Source organism: Triturus cristatus, chromosome 10 (genome assembly GCF_964204655.1).
Source record: "Triturus cristatus chromosome 10, aTriCri1.1, whole genome shotgun sequence".
Taxonomy (NCBI): Eukaryota; Metazoa; Chordata; class Amphibia; order Caudata; family Salamandridae; genus Triturus; species Triturus cristatus.
Window position 1 is genome coordinate 494,366,985 of NC_140593.1, and position 23,200 is coordinate 494,390,184.

The 23,200-nt window shown below is 41.0% G+C and overlaps 1 protein-coding gene across 5 annotated transcripts in view; it reads right to left on the reverse strand.

Annotated features, from left to right (window-relative positions):
- ZMYND11 (zinc finger MYND-type containing 11) overlaps positions 1-23,200 on the reverse strand; it is a 785,443-nt gene that overhangs the window by 451,328 nt on the left and 310,915 nt on the right. For all 5 annotated transcript variants that reach the window (XM_085631939.1, XM_085631940.1, XM_085631942.1 and 2 more), the window contains 2 exons: positions 7,850-7,903; positions 7,273-7,434 (listed from right to left, as the gene is read on the reverse strand). In XM_085631939.1, coding sequence (XP_085488065.1) covers positions 7,273-7,434; positions 7,850-7,903 — 216 coding nt within the window. The remainder of the gene's footprint in view (positions 1-7,272; positions 7,435-7,849; positions 7,904-23,200) is intronic.

Here is a 23,200-nt window from a genome sequence, read left to right on the forward strand (position 1 = left end):
AGGAACGGCGTGAGTGCTAGCTGTATTTTAGTAGCTCTGAGTAGTTGATGTGGAGATCTGTCCCCTCCCAGTACGGAAGGCGCCTGTTGTGAAGGTCACTTGTGGAACTGGGTCGATGAAAGGCTGGCCTCCAACAGACTGCTGCTGTTCCACCGCTGCAGAGAGCGAGGAGTGTGGCCCAAGACTAACACTAGATCTTCCCAGTGACCATCAGCCTGTGACCACAGTGCAGCTAGGCACAGCTACAATGGGTGCATGTGTAAGCGGGCATGGGGACGATGGTAATACAGGATGCCTCCATGCCGAGGAGGTGCATGTCCGTCTTGATCATTAATTGGCAATCAGACTGAAAATGTGGGAGCAATGATTGGAAAGCTTGAACCTGCGGAGTTGGAAGGACTTTCACGGTGACAGAATTGAGTGCCACTTGTAAGAATGGCTGGACCTGAAGGGGTTGGAGTTGGGACTTTGTGATATTGATGGTAATAGGTCAATGGTGGCGCCTGTGCATGTGCCAAGCAGTGTTCGTGTGAGCTCTTGATCAGCCAGTCGCCCAAATAAGGAAGACATGGATAACGTTCATCCTCAGGTGAGCGGGCACCATGCCAAGACACTTTGCGGACACTCTGAGGGCTATGGTGACCCCAAAGGACAGCACTTTGAATTGGTAATGCTGGCCACATACCACAGGTACTGGCAATGTGCAGGGTGTCTCAGGATTTGAAAGCAGGCGTCCTGCAGGTCGAGGGCAGTCATGAAGTCACTTTGCTGCTTTAGAGGGATAACTCCTTGAAGTGCTACAATGTGGAAGTACTCTATGAGAATGTACTGGCTGAGGGGCCTGAGGTAGAGTATAGGCCTGAAGGACCCGTCTTTCTTGATGATGAGAAAGTATAAGAAGTATACTCCTTTGCCGCAGTGGTGGAGTGGCACATGTTTCATGGCCCCATTGTGAATAAGTGCCTCTACTTCCTCCTGAAGGAGGCATTGATGTTCTGTGGATAAGGAGTGTTTGCCAGGAGGAATGTTTGGTGGGGCGGTGGTGAGCACCAGGCAGTAACCCTGGCCTACTATGGTGAGGATCCCAGGACCAGAGGTGATTTCTACCCACCACCGTGGAAGAAACCCCTGTAGCTTTCCAGACAGCTGTAGTGTGATCGTGGTGGGGGAAGAGTCTGAGTGGGTCACAGGCCACACCCAGAAAGACGTTTCTAGAGATAACAGCACTACCCGCACCAACTTTGGTGAAAAATTAGAGCTACTTTGAAGTAAGTTTACTGCATTTACCAGAATGCAATGGTATGAACTGTGCTGTGATGAAAGGCAATGTGCCCCCCCCCCCAGGTTTAGAAGGCTCCCTGAGTTGACAAGCTCATCTGGGATGCACCTGTGTGCCAGTGGACTGGTACTGTGACCTCTGAAGACTTGGGCAGCATTTCAGCAACCCCAGATAACTTTTCTCCGCTCTCTACTGATGAAGAGCTAAACCCAGAAACACGTGTCTAGAGATAACAGCACTACTCACACCAACTTTGGTGAAAAACACCGGCAACTTTGAAGTAAGCATACTGCATTTACAAGTATCAGGAGCAGTTTTCAACTTCCAATTTGGAAAATTTACATGGAGTGCTGGGTGGAGGATAACGTCTTCACAAGAAAATCTTCATCCTCTTGTATTTGTGCATTTCCACATTGTGGTAGGTGGCTGCCCTTTGCAAAACGTTGTGATACAAGGTGGTGTCACCTGGTGGGGATGGCTTTGCTGGATGCAGGCCGGGCGGTCTATGTCCTATTCATCCCATGGGTCATCCTGTGGCTGGGGTTTCAATGGAATGTTGTGGAGATCTTTGTTGTGGAGTCTTGCGCATAAACAGCAAGAGTGGAGTCACTATACCTCATGACTTGAAGAGTTCATCAAAGGAAACTGCACACGTCCAAACCCAATTCTAGATGGCAGGAGTATGTGCAGCATGTGTATCTACAGCTACACATGCCACAAACATCTATATTTTCCTCAGGGCTGTATAACCAAACTTACTACCAACAGAGCTTGAATCCCTTCATGAATTACTGCACTTTTGTTTTCACATACACGTTTTACCCTCCTTCGGTTTAATTACCAATTCATCAATATACTTTATACCTTGCATTAACCATGGTGCTTCACAGAGAAGTGCAGCTCTGTACTGAATATATAAGTATTTTTAAAAGTGAACTAATAAGAGGAGGGTGCACAGTCTAGAATAGACCTCATCTATTTCTTACTCTCTTCCCAAAAAGAAGACAACCTGTTGGTTAGAGGTTTGTATCAAGCACCAAAGTAGCTCATATTGCGAAGTAAAATCAATAATCAGTAACGCAGTCAAAGGAGATTTAATGATGAGCAAAAGCAAATATAGGAAACTTTCATCCTGCTCAGCAAGTGCCTCTGCTAATGAAGACACACAGCTGAGAGTGGAAGTCGAGTCTCAGTCAAATCTACCATGTGATATGAAGGGTAGTTTATATTTTATTTGACAAGTAAAAGCAAAATTTCCCTTCTTCAGAATGCTGACTCGCCATATCCAGTACAGACTATGATAATGAAGGAGAAATAATTGTAACCTACTTCACCTTCAGGGGAATCTTTATTGAAATCATATGTAACAATCTTGACCATGCATGGAATCCTAGAGCACTTTTTATAAACTATAAATAACATTTACACTTTTTCTTAGTAAAGGGTGAGTGAAATTTTTATGTTCTAATGAACAATATATCGTTTTCCATTAGAATAAGATGATCATGCGGACTAATCCAAGGTCTAACTCCCATGCTAACCAAACCATTTCAATACAATTTATCCAAAATGTATTTACACAAAATCAAAGATTTAGGAAACACCAAGCATATCCTTATCAATTCTAGGAACATTTGGACCAGTTAAGAAACACCAAAGCAGTCTGTCTCTGGACGGATAGTTTCTTTCATGTTGTTATCGGAAGGCTAAACAAAATATCTTTTAAATCACGTAAAGCTGCATATCCTGTTTTACAGTAAGTCCCAATTAGCAAGCCTGACATCGTACACATCGGATGCCCAAGATCTCATCCTTAAGGATCCTCCCTGTGCCCGACCCTCTTCAACACATATATGCTCCCTTTAGCCAGCATAATTCGCTCTCATGATCTCAACGTCCTCTCTTATGTGGATGATGCAGAACTCATTCTCTTCCTCATAGACAAAAAGCCCAGTAACCAGATCAAGTTCAATGCCTGCTTGATTGACATCACCAACTGGATGAAGACCAACTGCCTAAAGCGGAATACCGACTAGACCAAAATCATGATCTTCAGAACCAACACTTCACCGTGCGACTCCACCTGGTGGCCAACAGAGCTAGGATCGACAGCCACCTCCACCACCCTCACTAAGAACCTCAGAATAGTCACTGGATGCAAACTTGACATGACCTCCCAAGTCAACACCATCACTGCCTTACGCTTCTATACTCTGAAGATGCGGACGTAGATTTTAAAATGTCTCCCAATCAGCACCCAGAAAAAAATCATGCTTGTCCTGATCACAAGCAAGCTCAACTACTGGAACACCCTATATGCCGAGATCAACAAAAGACTCACCAGAAGGCAGCACACCATTCAGAACTCAGCGGCCACAATCACTCTCAGGTTTTCATGCCATTCTCACATCCAAAGGTGCTCCATTGGTTGCCCATACACAAACTAGCACAATTTAAACTCCTAACCCACACTTTAAAGGCACTACACAACACTGGCCCAGCATAGCTCAACAATCGTATCTTATTTCACAAACCCTCCAGACAGCTTCCTCTCGTACAGACTCCTACTTCTACACATCACATGAATATCGAAAAACAGATTCGGCAGTACAGCCTTCTACATCAATTCTAAATTGTGGAACTACCTACCACTACACATAAGAGCCTACTCATTACTTCTAGAATTCTGAAAGAAGCTGAATGCCTGGCTTTTCAAGTAGCCCGAGTAACTCTAGGTTTGGCTAGGCTCACACCTGCTCAGCGCCAGAATAACCTCCCTGGTGATAGTGTGCTCTACTAAGCTGCATAACATACTAAGAAACGTCTCTTTTGTGAAAATGTGTAAATTCTCTACCATCAGGTGAGTTCTTCCCATACAAGCCATTACTTTCTTGAAACTGACTAAAGTGCAAATGCCAAAACTTGTTCAAAGCCTCTCTGTGTAGATCCTTTAGCTGAAGCCTTTTTTGTTCTTCTTTCTAAGGAAAATGTTAAGGATGCACTCACTACTCCTTCAGAGCTTATGATTATCAATGGAAATCCTCTGTAGGCGAAGAAATAGTTTCTAACCTTTAATCGTAGTTCTACTTCAGGAGAATCGCCAATAAAATAATAAGGAGCCCTCCCTCCTCTATGGCGGAAAGAATAGATAACCTAATAGCTCCATGAGAGGTTTCCTGTGGATCTGTTAAAAATAACAGCGGCAAATGACAGTCTATCTCGCTACAATGCATCAGTTTTCACTTAATTTTTCTTTAAAAAAATAATTTAAAAAAGGCTTTTGTATGAGATATTCAGGTCACAAGATTTCGCAAGTGAGCTATTGGAGTTTAAATTGTGTTTTGTAAAGAAATACATTAATTCCATTTGGCCAATGTAGCCTTCATAAAGGCTTCCCAAAATGTACATTCAATTTGTAAACTAGTTAATATAACAAAGTGAAAACTATATTTCATAAAAAGGGGTCAGGGATCCAGCATATGACCGGAACTAGTTAGTACTTCAGATCGGCAATGGAGATCATCTTTTCTCCTTTAAGAGAAGAGGTAATGATCACAATTGAAAATGTGTTATATTGTTCCCAATGAAGCATCATGCATTCAACAGCAAAGACCCAGCCAAATAAAAGAAACTAAATATTTTTAGAAAGAAAACTTAATTCATGCCTACTAGGGTGCACGTGCTTTATTTCTGACATTCATTTCATAACTATTGCTTTAACGTTTCATGCTTTAAAGTGTTGATGTGGATAGAAAGTGCTTAAATTCTGAACAATTACTCTGCAATTAAAAAAAGTATCCAGTGTTGGTGAATAGTATATCACATAAGGCACAGTTTTTTACTTCCCTCAATGGAATAATAAAAGTATTAAAATTAATGGAGAAACTATTTATTGGGAATCTTGGAAGTTTAGAGAATATCTCTGGTTTCACAAATGTTGTATAATGAAGTCCTAATTTGTTTTCATGATTTGCAACGTACATGTGGCCTTCGTTCCTTATGCAGGTATAATACATTTCTTGTGATTTTCCAAGCTTTAAAATTTTCTAATATAGATAGTACTTGCCAGGTTGAAATCTTACATTGCCTTAATATGGCAACCCACAAGGTTTAAATCTTTTAACTTTCTAATGCATTATCTTCTAATAAAAATAATAGAACAAAGTCCAAGAATTAGTATATTTTGCAATCTGATTTAAATGCTGAATAGTCAATTGATACTTGGAATGATATTTAAAAAAACAATATTCAGCCTCACATTCTCATAGCACAATTAAAAATGATTGTTCTTTTTATATAGAAGTTTTCACTTCCTTATTAAAGAAAATGTGGTCACGCTAAACGTTAATTGGTACTTTTATATATTTATGTTTTGAATGTCAAAACAATAAACACTTTTGGTTAGAAGTCTGGAGAATAAAATGTATTCAATTGCAGGTACTGCTGTTCCATTTAATTATAATGATGTATTATTAGGTTGTTTTTTAAGATGAATATATTACCAGTTAAAAGAAAATGATGAATGTATTCATTGCAATAGAAATTCAGCAAATTGCTATGAATTACTTGGAAAATACATGTATGTTTTAGATTCCTTTGTTGAATGGCATATGTTTTAATAAAAAAATTAAAAATAGCATTAAAAAACAGTTAGGACTCTTAGAACAAGAGAAATTCTATTCATAAAATGTGTAAATGGGTGCCACAATAAATCTGTGTTAATAGATCTCAAAACACGGGTTAGAGGAGTGACCTTCCTTAGGAATTTATGGGCACATGCATCAAAGTATGCATTTGCGATTCCTAAATTGAGAATTGTATGACATGGCAATTTAGGAATCGAAAATGCTTATGCATGTAGGAATCGCAAAACAAATTGCGATTCCTACACATTCCTTATATTGCAAATAAGGAATTGCTTCCCATTCATTCCTATGGGCCTGGAGACCTATAGGAATTTTTGGGAATTTCATGCGCAATGTGCGAGTACCAAATAGGGACTCGCAAATTGCGCATGCAATTTCAAGGGTGCAAGGGTGCCAAAAGGCCACCCTGATGCACCTCCGAAATTGGCATGTGTGCACATGTGGCGCACACACATGCCCTAAGGGCATGTGTGTACATCACATGGCAATTTAAAAAATTCACTTTTGTGCATTTTTCAAAGGAATCGCAAATTACCATCCCCTTGAAAATCTAAAAAATGTGCAATTCCTTAATGCAAAGTCGAAATCTCACATTGCTTCTTGCACTGCATTTGAGGGATCGCAAATTGCGATTCCCTAAATGCATTTGCAATTTAGGAAATCGCAAAATTTGGGATTACCTAAATTGAGAAATTGCATTTGGGTTGATGCATCCCAAATGCAAAAATACTGGTCGCACAGGGGCAGATTCTGCAAATCTGCCCCCTTGCGACCGGTATTTACAATGATGCATGTGCCCCTTAATGGGCATTTCTACGTTTTTTTCTGAATATTTATGGAATTGATAGCTGAACCCTTCATTTACATTCTTCTACATTTTTTCTTCTTCTCCACTATAATGTTTTTAGGGATTTAGTGTGCTTTTTAAAGTTGTTTTCTGAATATTTATGGAATTGATAGTTGAACCCTTAATTTTTAGTCTTCTACCTTTTTTTTCTTCTCCACTATAATTTCTTGTCACTTCCCCTATTACTACTTTTGTGTTTTCATATCTTTTAATTGTGTTGAAAAATGAATTCACCTGATTATGATTTTCATTATGCTATCAATTAAATGTTGCAATTTTCACCTGAATAGTTGTGTAACCTTAAATATTGTGTATAACAATATTACTTGTTGTAGATACATATTGCTTATGCAGGTATTAATGGCATATATACGTATGAAATAGGATTCTTAATTAAAAAAAATAAACATCAAATGACTCAGTTTATGTGTGCCAACTTTAATGTGCAATATACACATTTAAAATATTAGGTTATAATGCGAATTTCTGAACGTACTCACCCTGCACACGGGACACTGCCAGTGACTGCTACTTTCTCTAAGCCTACAATCGTCAGGCAAACACTTGGAATGATACACCCGAAAACAGAGGTCACAAACCAACACCTCTCCAGGCAAATGGCATTCAAAACAATACCAATCATGAGTTTCTGCTTCCCACTCCTAGAATGAAATTTAAAAAATGTTATATTAATCTGTCAACATTGCAAATACATATGAACACAACTGGTGTGTGTTAAAGTCCATGAGGGAAGTATCAATATATAGAAAAAGTGTTGCTCCGCTTAAAATATTTTTTAACTATGAATAACCAGAATTTAACATGGAATTACTTCTACACTGTAAAATAAAATTAAAAAATAGGTTTCTTAAAAATTGGTCAGCAACACTGTCCCCCCAGTTATCCACTTATACCCAAGTTATATTACATTTCACAAAAAAACCTGTCCCGCTAATTTTGGATCAAAACTTTGTAGTAATAACTTATTTATTAACTAATTTGATGTTAATTAGACAACGAAAAAAAAAGTTTGGATTTACATACTTGTAAGTTCGACATTAAAGCACTTTAACAAACCTCAGGTGAATTCACTGTTTTCCCCTCTCTTCCGAGAATCTGATGCTGTTTCATCTGCAATAATTTACAAAAGTGTTGTGCTAAACAGAACCAACATTTTCCAAATGGAGTGAAAAGTAATCATTGCTAAAAATGTACGTACGTAACATAACTCAATATATCAATATTTTGAGCATACATTTTATTTTCATTTGGTAAAAAATTCAATAGCAATCAAAAAAAGTATAGAGACTACTCAGACCTCAGCGTCACAATACTTTTTCATTGCTAGAATGAGCTACAGTTCAGCTTACCAGGGTCCATAGAAGCTGTAGCAGTTACAATTTACATTTTAATCTAAAACTATATCAAACATCCCCGGCATCACAAAAACTGACAGTTAAAACAGTTCTCAATATTAAAAAACTCTAATGTGAAGCAGGAATAGGAAACTGGCACACTGAAAATAATTGACCTAAAATGACTTTACCTCACCAAAAACAAAATAGTTTTTTTAAGACTGAACACACAAAAGTAGTAATATGTTTGTGAAAAATAAAACTTTCTCAAAATATTTCTCAGCATTCTGCTGTGCAGCTCTGACCCGGACCTTAGCTTTCTTCTCAACATTACCATGCAAACACAGTTTATACAATCTCTGTGTGAAGCCCAATGCAATAAACAGGAAGCAGATACATACAAAACCCAACTCTCTACATGTATGTCACACCAACCATTATCTTTCCCATTCATACATGCATAACGTCTGAGGGCAATGCAACAGTGCTTTGAGGAAATATTGAGGGCAGTGTGGGGCTATATAATTTTTCTTCGATTTTAAAGAAAATTTGTCCTGAATATTATTCAATACAAATATAATTCAAAAGTAGTTAGGACAAAATTATTCAGATAAACTATATCAGTGACTAGTCTTTCAGCCTTGTAGCTTAACCACCAGTCTTCAAATGAAACATTTCCTTCTTAATTCTCATTTTGTGCTCACATTCAATAATATTAAAATTGGTAAGAACCATTTTCTGCTAATAAAATATGTATGCAGAATTGTTTGTTTCTCTAAATTGGCCACGTAAGCAAGTTATAGACCACAAATTTCAGAACAAGCAAAAAAAGGAAAAGTTATACCATTGAATGGTGAGCTTAATAGAGAACTGATGGAAACTTTACCAATATACTGCTTTAAGAGTTCAGTGTAGCTAGTGGACTACAAAGATGATTGCTGCACCCTGCCATGGATAAATGCTGTTCAAAATCTAAATAGATGTTTATAAAATAGGCATTACATCTAAAATTGAGAACTGTTGCTCAGTGTTCAAATCTTCCCTATGAACAATTTTCGGGAATACATTTATAAGTCTAAGACAAGGTGATGATAGGATTCGTCAATGCCAACTACAATGAAAATAGGTTGCAGAGCACAGTTGGATCAAACTGAGTACTGGATATGGATTTGTTTTTTTCAGTTTTGTCTAGAGACTGCATATAGTGCAGCAAATGCAGTAACTAACCACGCTTTCCTACTTTCTCTCTAATCGACAAATGCTGCCTTAGCGGTTGTAGAACGAGCGTTGATCTCATCCGCAAAGTGTATTACCCAGATGAACAACACTATTGATTAAGCACCAGAACAAAGGAAAATGCCTCTATTGGCAGCATTAAAATCTTAGAGGACAGAGCTTGTGCGATATTTTATGGGTGCCTTCAATCATACGTGACAGAAACAATGGCACAATGTTAACTGATTTATAATGCAGAAAGTCATTTGTTGCTCACTTGTATGGTCAGGGCATTTTTTGTTTGAGAATAAATGAAGATTTGGAAGGAAGACTAGATTAAGTATCTCCAAATGCTAGACCGGCTACAAAGGATACTCAGATATATGGGAGCCCATCCTATCTTGGTACCCGGCACAAAGTATTCCTATGGGCACAAAGATGGTTTGCTGCTGAGGTGAAATAATGATTTTTTTGTGTAGAAGTGCATCGGTTCCTTAAGCAATAAAACATGCTGCTTACTTCTATTCAGAACTGCCTGTACAACTATTCTGTTTTAGAAAATATGTTTGGAAGATTGTGTGGTAAAATCAATTACTTGGCCCCAAGAAATTTGAAATGAAACCACATTTAACAAAAGACCCTGCAAATAAAGAAGAACTCACAGAGGGTTTAAAGCTATTTTTCAAGAAACAACCTCCAAGGTAATTTCGTTATTAACCAGTGAGACGTATTCAAAGCAAAATTCAGAGGACATGCCATCTCTCTGACTGCAAGGCTACAGAGAGAGAATGATTGTTAGAAACAAGTCTAGTTCTGCAGCTAGAGAAGTTGTAACATAAACACAAACAAGAACAACCAAAACCCGTGAGAGCTGACTTCTCCGTGTAGATAACTTCTGATATTAAGAAGTAATATAAATGAAACAAAATGATGACACTTATAACAAACATTCTATGAACAGGGCAACAAGGCAGATAAACTGCTGGCGAATGGATTAGGAGCCCAAAGGGTCAAGCAATACATAGCAAAACTAAAGTCTACTGAAAGGGGTCACATAATAGGCGAGCAAGGAAAATTAGACTTATTCTTAGAGTTTTACCAAAAATATACACATCAGGACAAGAAAACAAGCAAAATAAAATGGCCTTTTCAGAGGGGATTTAGCTCCCAACAGCCACACACAAGAGGAGAGAGGAACTAGATAAACCAATACAAGTACAGAAAGTTTTACAGGCTATCCATTAATTAGGCCCCCTGCCAAGAAGGGCTATTGATGGTCTTCTGTAGGGATTTTGCAGCTATTATTATTGGTCTACTTGCGACCCTTTTCAACTCCTTAGGGGAAAACTTGGATATCTCACATAAAACAGGGAAACTGTGGGAACCAGTAGATAAATGCAAATCATATAGAGCTATAGGACTGCAGAATATTGACTTTAAAATAATCACTAAAATCCACACAAGAAGGCTAGACTAAGACCTGATGGTATTTGCTGTGCCAGAGCAAATGGGCTTTGTAGGGGATAGAGAGGGCTCAGACAACATTAGAAAGCAGCTGACCAAATAGGCAAAACAAAAACAAAAGGAATCCCAGCTCTACTTGTGTGCTAACATGGAGAAAAATAATTTGATAGGGAGAGCTGGGAATTCCTCAGGGTGGTCCTAGATAAGACTGGCTTAAGTCCGGCAATGAGAAACTGGATACTTGCCAACCTGTAACAGCACGGAAGCTGGATTAAAGTCAATTGAGTCAGCTCCGAAAAAGTCCAGCTGCAGAGAGGAACAAGGAAAGGCTTGCCTTCGACGCCTGTCCTCTTCACACTCCCAACTCAGCCACTGATAGCATTAAGAATAGCAACATTAGGGGGTCAAATTTGGAGCAGAGGAACGTAGCATTTTCAGAGACGATATGCTTCTCGCTGTGCTTGAGCCCAAAACGTCATTACCCATGCTTGTTAAATATCCCAAGGCCTTTAATAGAGTCTCAGGATTCAAAATTAGTAAAGATAATTCAAAAATGTTAAATATTCTGGACCCAAAAGGTAGGCAATACATAGAGATATATGACAGATGAAATGTGAAAAAGCAACAATTGAATATCTGGGACTAAACCCCTCAAATTCTGTAACAGTCTGGACTAAAGTTAATCGGCTGCCCTAAGAAAAAAATCAAAATAATTATAACATATATGCACAAATGGAATAGGCAATAAATCTTCCGGCTGGGAAAGATCAATGTTGTTAAGACGAATGTATCATCGCACCTACTTTATCTATGTCAAGCCTTCTCAAAGATTTTTTTTTGCACCTGTAGAAATAGAAGCCCGGAGGAAAATAGTGATAGCTTAGGTGGGCAGAAGACAGTGCTGAATTCAAAAATGGAAAAAAGGCTTATGACCCTTAAAAACACTGGGGGCTTGGCTTGTACAAACATTTTCTGGTACAATTAAGCCATAGATCTTAGTATTCTTGTAGAGTAGAGTTCACTTGGACTCGGGCTGGAGGCGTTGGGTGTAGAGGTGGAACCGGGAGCAGGGTTTCGTGGTTTTTCAGGTCACAGATGCCTTGCTTGAAGTTTGTTGCTGGTGAACAAATCTGCTGTTCTCTGGAGGTCTTGATCTTTGTCAAAGGCTGGCAGTCCTCCCAGGTTTTGGAAGTCACTGGGCTGCAGGACGAGTCGTCTTTTGGCACAGGATCATCGAGGGCTGAAGACAAGCCGGTAGGGAGGGGGGCCAAGTCAGTAGTTTCCTGCATTATTCTCTGCTGGTGCAACTCTGTGGTGTCTGGCTCTTCGTAGCTGATCAGTAACTGAAGTTCAGGGTCTGAGGATGCCCCCTGAATACTGGATTTAGGGGTGTTTCAAGGTAGTGGTCAATGGGCCCCTTGGCTGGGGTGTCTACACCCATAATTATGCCCACCTCCTGTAGGAGGAGGATATAGCCCTAGCCCTGACTGGATAAGTCCCACCATCTTAAAGATGGTGGGCACTGAAAAGTGTACTTCATCTCGCCTCCAGCACCTGGAGGGTGGAGTTGGCAAAGGGGGGCACACCAACCACCCTTGCTGAGTTTTCCTGCCTGTTCTCCCGCCAAAAGGGGGTGAGGGCAGGAAGGGGGTTCTGCTCTTTCTAACAGGAGAGGCAGGGGCCACGTTACAAAGGTGGCAAGGCCTTCAAAGCACCTCGCTACAGATCGCACTGCCTGACCAGGGGCAGGTGTGAACATCTCCACCCAGCACAGGTATTGTTCTCGACCTTTGAACGCGAGGGCGCTCACCCCATGAGGTCAGACCACTGTCTGGTGGTAGCAGGCTGGCTTAAGCCTGTTGGTCATCACACTAAGGGTTGTTAGGTTTCAGGGGATTCCTCTAAGGGGTCCTCTGTGTGCAATTCTTTAATAAATCGGACACTGAAATCACTGCTGGTCTATTGTGACAAGATGTTGGGTACCAAACATCCCATACTTCAGTGAAGTCATCATGGAGTTGGGGAGTGTCGAGTCCATGAACTTACTATGGCTTCCCTGGTCACTGTCAATATCCATGAATCGACATGGATATTTCATGGGTATATCTGCTCATGCAGATATACCCTCACAGAGGATATAGTGCACCCTGCCTTAGGGCTCGGACCTGCTAGAGGTGTCTTACCTACATCCCATGCAGTGTCTCTGGGCATGGCACACAGGGATGTGAGCCATGTTGACTCTTCAGTTTTGTCGGCACCAAGACACACAGGCTGCAGTGGCGGAGTGTATGTGCTTTTTGAGGTGTCCCTTAGGGGGGCGCTGCAGACCTTAGGCACCTCTTTAGCCACAAAGCCCTTTGTACCAGAGGTATATTTTACAAGGGACTTGTATGTGAGCTAAAGTGGGGCCAATTGTGAAAGCAATAGGTACAGTTTAGGGAAGGAGCTCTGGCACATGGGACCTGGTTGGCAGGAACCCTGTACACTTCCAGTCAAAATAACATCATTTTCCTGGCAAAAAGTGGGGGCTAACCATGTCCAAAAGAGGCACTTTCCTACAGGGACATACACGATTTCCCTGATGAATTTGAGTGCGACGACGATTGCTGGGTGAGGCTCTGCGAATGATACCGGGACTTTCCATGCATCCAAAATCTGCAGCGGCGCCGGGCCGTCCAATGTCAGGCGTCGAGGAGCTTGAGGGATCTTTCCCTCTCTGCCTTAGGATGAATGATACACCAGTCCTCACAGGTCTTGGAGTGATGTTCATAATCGTAGCACCACAAACACACCAAAGGGAGTCTGTCTAAGACATCTGTCTGTGGCGGGCACCACATGGCTTGAAACCAGCTGGTTTCTTAGATGACATCCTCACATTAGAAAAGAAATCTCTCAAAAAGAGTTGATAAAAGCCAGCAAATAAAACCCATCAAAAACGACTGAGGTCAGCTCAGACTGGATCAGCGTTGTCTGACACAGAAAGGAAAGATGTCAGAGCGCTGGGGTGGCGTCTACATAGATTTCATACATGTCACTGCCGTTGCTGAGATGAACTAAGCCACCTACTGCCATTCAGGGATACTACTCAAAAATCTTCCAGATCTAGTCTGACGCCTGGGGGTATTTTAAGTTAAGGAATCAGCTGCTAAAGGTTTTTGTAGGAAAGAGCCAATTTTTGCATGGTTGCCACCCACTTTTTGTCTGATGTTGATGCTCTTTGACTAAGTGCACACTGGGTTCCTGCTAACCAGGTTCCTTCTCTAAAACTGTACCTTTGCACCCCCAATTGGCACTTCTCTGGCCATATGCAAGTCCATTGTAAAAGGTACCAAGGGCACAGTGACCAGGGAAGGCCTCGAAGGTCTGCAGCACAAATTGTGCCACTGTTAGAGGTCCTGTACCTTAACACACACACACTGCCCTTGCAGGCTGAGTCTTTTGGTGCAGAGAAAAGTGAAGTGTTGACATGGCACACTGTGTTCCATGTCTACAACCCACTACCTGTGGTATAGGTAAGACATCCCTCTAGTTGGGTGGACTATGCCACTGGTGAGGGTACAGGTGCATGAGCCATGCACCCCTACAGTGTCCGTTCTTAGACATTTCAAGGGCAGTAAAGCCTTAAAGAGTATATGGTCTGGGAGTTTCTCATTATAAACACCACAGCACCATAACGGCTTTACTGAATTCTGGGACGTTTGGTATCAAACCTCTCAGCCCATTAAACCCATACTGATGCATGTGTGTGATTCAATGCCAAATGCACTCAGAGGGCATCTTAGAGATGCTCCCTGAAAAACGATCTAACTAGTGTCCTGACTGAGTGGCTGCTCGCCAGCTGCCACCCCCAGACATGTTTTTGGACCCCTGGGTCTAGAGCCTCCCGCTCTCTGCGTCCTGAAACAAAGCACATCCTGGGCAGAGGTGCCAAGCCTCCTCCCGCCTTTGTGAGCTGCCCAACAATTTGCTGCTCCCAGCAACTGGCCCCCATCGGTTCTAGCCCCCACTTTGGGAGGGAGAATCAGCGGGGAAACCAAGCTAGGAGGAGAGATGTGCACACATTTGCCAACTCCACCACTCAGGTGAAGGAGGCGAGGTACAACTCTCAGTCCCCGCTATCTTGAAGATGGGGGGACCCCGCTAACCAGAGAGAGGCTTTTCCTCCCCTCCCAATTGGAGGGTTGCATAATAGGGGGTGTACCCACCCTAAGGAAGTGACCCATGGGTCCCAACTTGTACTTACCTTAAACCCCCCTAAATGTAGTATTTAGGGGCTACCTCGAACCTTGCCAACCGAGAAAAGCAAGAAGAAGGAGGACCGAAGAGCCGTACTGAAGGAAGGAGGAGGACACCAACTGGCATGGCCCCAGGGCTACCGGCCTGTCCCGACCTCGACCTGCTCCAGTGGAATTCCGACGCGTCCTGCAGCCAGCAGCTCCCCAGTACCCATAGGACCTGCCATGCATTCCCTACAAAGACTTTGTCTCCCATGAGCACTGGACTTGCTCAAGAACCAGACTCTGGCTCCGGCCGAATCCGTAAGTCTGCACCACTCTGCATCAGATGCCCACGGCCCGACACCATGATGTCGTCTCCCAGCAATCATGACTTGGGATCTGGTGATCCCTGACCTACCTCAAGCCTCCCGATGACACCTGAAGGCTTTATCTAGAGGGTCCCCCCAGACGCGACCAGAGCAGGTAAGGAAATCCAACACATAAAGACACCCTTGCACCTGACTGTGTCCAAGCAACCCCCTACATCCCAAAGTACCTCTCCAACCGGTGGTCGCCTCCAGGAAGCCTCCCTGCCCCAACCTGCAGTGTTTGTTCCGAGCGGAGATCTCCCACTGAAACCAACAGGGCACCCAATGCCAAATAAGCACCCTGCACCCAGCCGCCCCTGTGCCGCTGTGGGTGCACATTGTGAGTGAGTGAGTGAGTGAGTGAGTGAGTGAGTGAGTCTCTCTATATATAAAGCTGAGGCGGAACCTCCACCCTGAGCCCTCCTGCTGTCCTCCCCACTCTGTCTCATCTGGGAGCATGCAGTGGGCCTCCTCGTATGCTGCCTGACAGGAACAGATGCATTACTTTAATTTGAAGATTTCAGAAGCCCCTGTGAAGGGTGAGCATACCTTTCAATTCTGCTTTGCAGAATTTCTGTAGTTCTCCTGAAAGCAATTTTTATGTTGATCAGAACTGGTCAGACAACAGTTGTACAGTCAAGCCAAACCGAAAGCCATCCGGAGATAGATACAGTGGACAAATGATGTGTGGCATACTTTGGCAGTAGAAAAGATCACACATAAAATTCAGGGGATTAGAACAAAATTTGAAAAAAATATGGTCACCACTAATAGGGTATAAGACAACCATGCCTCATGGAAGAAACATGCTGCCCCATTTTGAGCCCTACACAACTTTGAAATGATGCAGGATGAAACACAAGGAGATGATGGACGGAGCTCTGAAACGTTTCAGACACTCACCCCCAGTCACAGATCTGGGTTGAATTCAACATCGTTCTTTAGCTCACTTCGCCACCCCAGTTCAGACACAGCTATATGCAAATCAGTCTTGATCCTGTGCCTCGTGGAAACAGTCCAGCCCGAACTGCCAACAGGAATCCTTCCATAGTTTGATTGAATTGGAGAATGGATACCCTCAAAGACTAAAGTGGGGTGGGGTGCCGCGAGGTTAGGAGGATGGTGGGACAGTTGCAGTAGCAGTTATTTATTTATTTTGTATCTTCTTTCTTTTTTTCTCTTAAATTCAACTGATTGCTTTTCATTTACATCATTGCGATTTTGTTCAGACAAAAGGGGCCTCGCAAACGAAAAAAATAAAAAGATTTCAAAAAGAAAAAGGGAGGGAAATATGATCCTATATGAACGCTAACACAATCTTTTGTGAAAGTGACCCGATATAAGTATCAATGTTGTAAGAAATACGATCCCGATAGAGCAAACTATGTAAAATTGTATGTTGGAAAGTCAGTAAAATAGGTTATACAAAAAAAGTCTTTGAAGGCCTTGCTGAGGGGAGCTCTCAGAGTGTCATGACTTAGGGAAGCTCTAGTATCTCAGGGTTAAATTCAAAAGGGATGAAGTAAGTGTGTGTGATTTATTAAAGTTCAGTAATGCAGGGTTTTGGGAATGTTCAGAATCCAGCGAGGATAGGGACTTAAGAATACTAGAACTGAAACATTTGAGAGGAGTAGTATAAAATTTGATTGATCTTTTACAAACCATTTTAAAAATGGTCATATGTCTTTTGATGAAGGTATTGGGAGTCTGCTGAAATTATACGTTTTTAAAGATGTGTAGAATCCCAAAAAGTTGGCTATGGATGTAACATTTTCTGGGAGAGATCTGAATAATGTGGAAGTCAACATCGAAAATATCCTCCATCCCCCAGTTTGTTTTCTAGAGTATCACAAAGAGATTCTGTGAGCAGGTTCAGAAGAGTCTCGTTGGGATGTAAAGCTAGAGATTTATAACCAAAAATGGAAAAAAGTAGAGGAGAGCATGTTTTAGGGATAACTCAGAGCCTTGAATTTTGCTTTTAACCAATGGAGGCTGGGGTGGGCTTGGGAAATCGGACTGAATTTCACTAGGTCAGTGTCAATCGCACTGCAAAGATATGCCCATATTAAGGTTTTCCAATCTGGGGGGGATGGAATGCTCAGATATAAAAGGTTACAAAATTCTACTTTGCTGGCATAAAGGTGTTAATTACCCCAGATCTACATATGGTGTCAATTATTCCCATTTGGAAGAAGTAAGATTAGGCCACTGCATCAGTCTCACTTTTCATGGCTAGCTGGGCATCCAGGAAGACGCCCAAGTGTCCTTCACAGACCACAAGTTATGGTACTAATTAAAGTAGCCAATTCACAGTTGGACACAGATTTTTTCCCACTCTTATGTCTAGAACTTCAGGAAGTCTTGAAATTGCGGACATTTATTAGATGATGTAACGGTCTCAAGACATAATAAGTGTATCATTCGCATATATATAAAACCTCAATCCAAATTATCAAAATTGGCTTTTTAAAGGTTGGCCACCCATGTTAAACATCACAGGATATAGTGATGCTTCTTGGGAATGCCACAGGTATCAACAATCTGTGGAACATTATCAAAGGAGAGAGAAAAACAACATCCTGTTTGGTGAAAGGAGCAAAGCCAGAATATGGCTGTGGAGCCAACCCTAGCCAATCAATGAGAATACCATTATCTCTAGTGTCAAATGTTACATACAAATTCAAATGGATCAAGATCCCAGCCCCTCTAATATCTGCTATTCTACATAAGGGCATCTAACACAAAGCAAGAAAGACTGTGGCTCACAAACTGGATGGAATTCTGCTTGCCAGTAATCTACAGTAGCCTTAAGCACTAATGTAATAGCAAATATGTCTGCTAGCTCAGCTCCCAAAGGAAGCCTAAAAATGGGTTGAGTGCTTGCATAGCTGATCAAAGCTAGATATTATTTCAGTAGCAGAAATACATTTTTTACCAGAACTGAGAAGTTCCCATTGTGGATCCCACCTGAAAAGTCCAAAAACACAAAGTCTTCAATACAGCTACTGGAGGCTGGGCTTTTCTTATTTATCGAGTATTATTTTCATTGTCAACACAGAATAATTCTTTGACTCATCTGCCCTTTTAAATCTTTTTCACAAACAGTCAAACTACACTCAAAGGTGATCTTCTTATTCTGACAGGGCTCAGATGAAGCATTTTACAAATCTATGGGTCTCTTCTTGACGTCGAAGGCAGGCAATTGAGTAGTCGCACCATCTACCAATATTTAAAATAGGGGAATACACTGAAAATTTTGAACAGAAGAAAAGTGGGCTATGTGTATATGACTAGTTAAAATGTAATCAACAGTTGGGTATGTCTCCCTTTACCTACTGCTACACCTTGCTTTGAAGAATCGACCATGTGATAAAGAGATTATTCAATGTAGAGCAGCCTACGAAAATGCTGTGAGAAATAGAAAACTAGCTGTTAGGAATAAAGCTTGGACTAATTTGAGAACTGTTAGTGATCAAAAAGAGTCAAGTGCATTTTGGAAGATTGTAAACAATCAGTTTTTTAAAAAGATTAAGTTTCATTACTGGACATTCATATCACCTCAGACTTATGGATTTCAAACTTCAGTAGTAGTATTTACAACCCAACTATGTTCATCGATAAGGCAGGTGAGCCTATCATTGTTAAAAATATTCACAATTTCATTACAGAAAGTTACTGAGGCAATCAAGACTAGTACCTCTGACAAAGACTCAGGCACAGACTGTGTAGCTATGGATGTCTTTAAAAATGACTTTGACCTATGGGCCCACAGAGTAATCAGAGTTGTAAAATTCACCAGTAACTCTGTGTTACCTCCATCATGGTTACAGTCTATTATTGTGCAAATCTGGAAAAAGGGGGTAAGGCAGATACTCACTCTAGCTTTACAATCGGCCTAGGTACTGTTGAAAAATGTCTGAACCAGCATTTGTTGGTCAGTAAATACACTATGGTCCTTGGAGGTTCTTTGCATCTAGCATTCATGACTCAGCTCAGGATTTAAGAAATGTAATAGATCAAACTCCAGTATATGCTAGCCAAAATAGGCACAGCCAATGATACCATGAGCTCCACTGCTAGCTCCATCCAAGTCTCACACCCAAAATTAGGTGCGGACAGAACATGGAATACCCTAACAGTTTCAATTTAGCCACGAGGGTGCGCCAGAGCTGTAATTTTAGTTACATTATATATGATCAACCTAGAGGCATCTATAAGGAAGCAGGGACAAGTCACTCAGCACCTAGGGTAGGCAGGAAGAGCATTCCTGTTTTATATGCTGTTGGTGTGGAGCTTATGGCCCTCACTGCCAACATCCTTGAGAAACTGATTAACAGTTATGTGTCCTTTGTGGATGATCATGACTTAGACACAAACTTACAAACCCATTTATTTTTAACCAACGGACCATGAGACAGAGTATTTGATCATTCTTGCAGTTGGTCTAATCTTCTAGAATAAGTAGGACTTTGGTTTATTCTATCACAAGGGACAGTTTTTTCTTTCGGTGCTAGGTTAAAAGGCTGCTGAAACATATGGTGAGCATTTATAGATGTGCGTTGCCTCTGTCTGTTAGGGTGCTGGTACCTGGGGTTTCACTAATGTTACTAATCTTCAGGTAGTAAAGGTTATTTAGATGACTAAGCTCTACCACACAGCAGTCCCCATCTTTCTTGTAATTCTATTTATATAGTGCTTACTACCCCTGACGAGGCGTCGATGCACTTTTCGGCAAGTAACACACTACTCCGGAACCCAAAATGGATTAGTGGTTAATTAGCATTGGCAAATGTGAATTAAGTTGAGTAGTGGAAATGTGCATCTGTTAGTTGGATTAAAAAGGAGAATGGAGGGATAGAAGTTATGAAAAACCTGGTTTGACCAACCTGGAAAACGTTATAAAAAATAATCACCAATCTTTTGCTGGAGGTATCGATTAGGTTAATCAGACTACTCACTTAAACCAAGCAATCATTAAGGACTATCCAAGCTTGGATGTTAAGGTCACATGCTCTGAACGTGACGGCCAGATTTGTTTAAGACACCATGGCTTATAGATAAGAAAGACTTTAGATAAAGCATACTTTTCTTCAATAAAAGCAATTTGTAAGTAATTCAGCAGCGTTACTGCTATCTGTCAGAACATTTTTGTCATTAAAACATCAGAGGGCACTGAGTCGTATATGCAATTGTAACTCCAAATGCATACTGGTTCATGATGGGCATTGTTCAATGTGTTATCTTTCCCCAAAGGGCTGGGCGCCTACCGAGTCCCTCAATTTTCACTCTTGTGACTGAAGTTCAACCCAGACACCGAAGCACATTACCTTTTGAATACTTAGTGGGTTTTTTTTTTACCTTACCTGTCATAATTATCTTGTACCACTGATGAGATCTAGCAGAATCACAAGTTGAAGACCTGACTTGTTATATTTACAGATATTACCAACCTCTCTGGTGTGCTATGCTGCAAGTCATTTTCTGCACACGGATGGGAAGGTTGGGAATAAACTTGCTGTTTTGATGAGATTGCAGAATGTTTCAAATCACTGAAGTTTATTGTCTGTTAATGAATTGTTGTCTTTTTTTAATTATATGAATGTGTGAATTACTGAATTTTATCTCTTAATTTTTCATTTTTACTGTTTTATTTTAACAAAAGTAAACTGTGATTAACCAACTTGCTGACTGCTGAGAGGATGTGGCTTAACGGCCACAACAGCCAACTTTGAAGCTGGGGAACAAGGTTCTAGTCTGGCAGGAGGGTCAAACATCCTGGGATTCTGGGAAAAATGACAAAATCTACCCTGCCTAGAAATAAATGTGTTCGTCTTTAATGCAACTGGTGCTCATGTAAAGCACTCTGATACCTTTGGGTCGAGTTTGCGCTATAGAAAACTGCAAAACAAAATAAATAAATTACCTTTGCCCCACTACTTTGGATTAGCAGCCCAAACACTGTACTTTTTAATACCCAGTTCTCAAGACTCCTGTAGCCTTTGAAGTTATTGTTATACTTTTAAGTCCAGGATTCATGGGCGTACTCTCACCCAGTTTTTACTCTAGGGATCACTATTCGACTGTTTCTCCTTTACACAGAATCAAATATCAGAGGTGACCCTGATATGAAACAGCATAAGTTCTCAATGCAGTCCGGAATTAATCAGTCCTAGTTTTGTTCAAGCTCGTAGAAAAAATATATATGGTAGTAGATCTAAGAACTCTTTGTATAAGCCAGATAATTAATACAAGTTCTCACAAAAGGAACAAAAACCATTTCTTGGACCTTAATAATTAGAGATGAAGCCATTTAAACACTTCTAATCAATAAGCAAAACATTCTCATTAGTCAATGGGCTAATATTGTCTTAAATCCCAACTAAAAGCTGTAAGATGTATTTTTCAGATAGATTCTCTCCACTAAAAGCTTTTTAGTAGAGAAGACAAGGTTAAAATCCATTCAACAAAATCCAGCTGCACTCCAAAAGTAAGAGGAAACTTGGCACGGCAGCACAGCAGAGAGAAGTATAAGAAGAACTAGCATAGGAAGAGACTGGAATGCTGTCTGAGCAGGAGACAGGTTGCATGTTCCTTCCAGGCATTCTCAACTACTTGGGATCAACATTTTGCAAAACATTTCTAAGCCTTCATAATTCACGTTTTTCCAAATCCTACAGATGGGATAGGGATATAGCTTCTAGAGATCTTTCTTTTTTTTTTTTATGTGTTGACACACATTTGCACATACTGAGATGCTGAAATTGAGGGAGAAGCTTGCTCGTACTTTAAGTTGAAATAATTAAAAAGTGATTAAAACAAGGAGAGCTCCATGCATAGCAATCAAATTGGGTGACAATATACCAAGATTTTGAAAAACTACAGAACATATTTCTTCAAATCCAATAGCAAGGAAGAGTTCGAGAGGACATGATCTGTCAAAAATTATAGTAGTAAGTGAGAGATCAATGAAACGCTTCCATTTCCATATGACCGAGTCCTCTAAAGGTGCGATATATTGAGGTCCCACACGATCTAGGCAATTCTCAAGTTACCGCACAGAGGACTTCCTTGTAAAAAAATAAATAAGTAGCACCATCAAAGGACTCCTTGTTCTTGTTCATTTTATGCCTACGAATTCCCACCTTGTCCCTCCTGTGCTGTTCTAGTTTGGATACAGTGACCTAGTACTGTCCCTTCCCTTCTGTTTCCTGACCTCAGAATGCCTGCTGTTCTTTTATGCTGACATCACCCCCACAAAACGAATGCAGCACTTTGCACATCACACTTTCCTCCCCAGCCTTTTCTTCTAGGTTATCCATCCTTACAGTTGCCAGTGCTCCAAGCACTTCAGTTTCGGATTCTCCTAGTACATTAGTCACCAATGCTGGCCCAAGCTATCCATCTAAATGGGAATGTGTAGGAGAGTGGGTGGGAGGTGGTGGTGGTATGGTACCTGAACCACTATGGTCCCCCCATTATGTTGATTTACAGAAGACGGTTTGTACAAATTGATGCTCCTTCTCAGCTGCATTGTCCCATCACATTTTAAAATACAACTACTACAAATGGTCTTAATCTCCTATATGTGTTTTCTACATGTGGTCTTGTTGGACTTGGCCCTTTCTACAGGGTCATCCCCAAACCTTTTTCCTTCGCTCTTCCTATTTTTTTTATGAATTCGATATTATTGGCCTTAGAACTCTGCACACTGGTGCTTGTGCTCTCTCCTTAAAACATGGTAAGATGGCCTATACCCAATAGGCATATTTAATTTTCTTTCAAGTCCCTAGTAAGGTGGCACTACCTGTG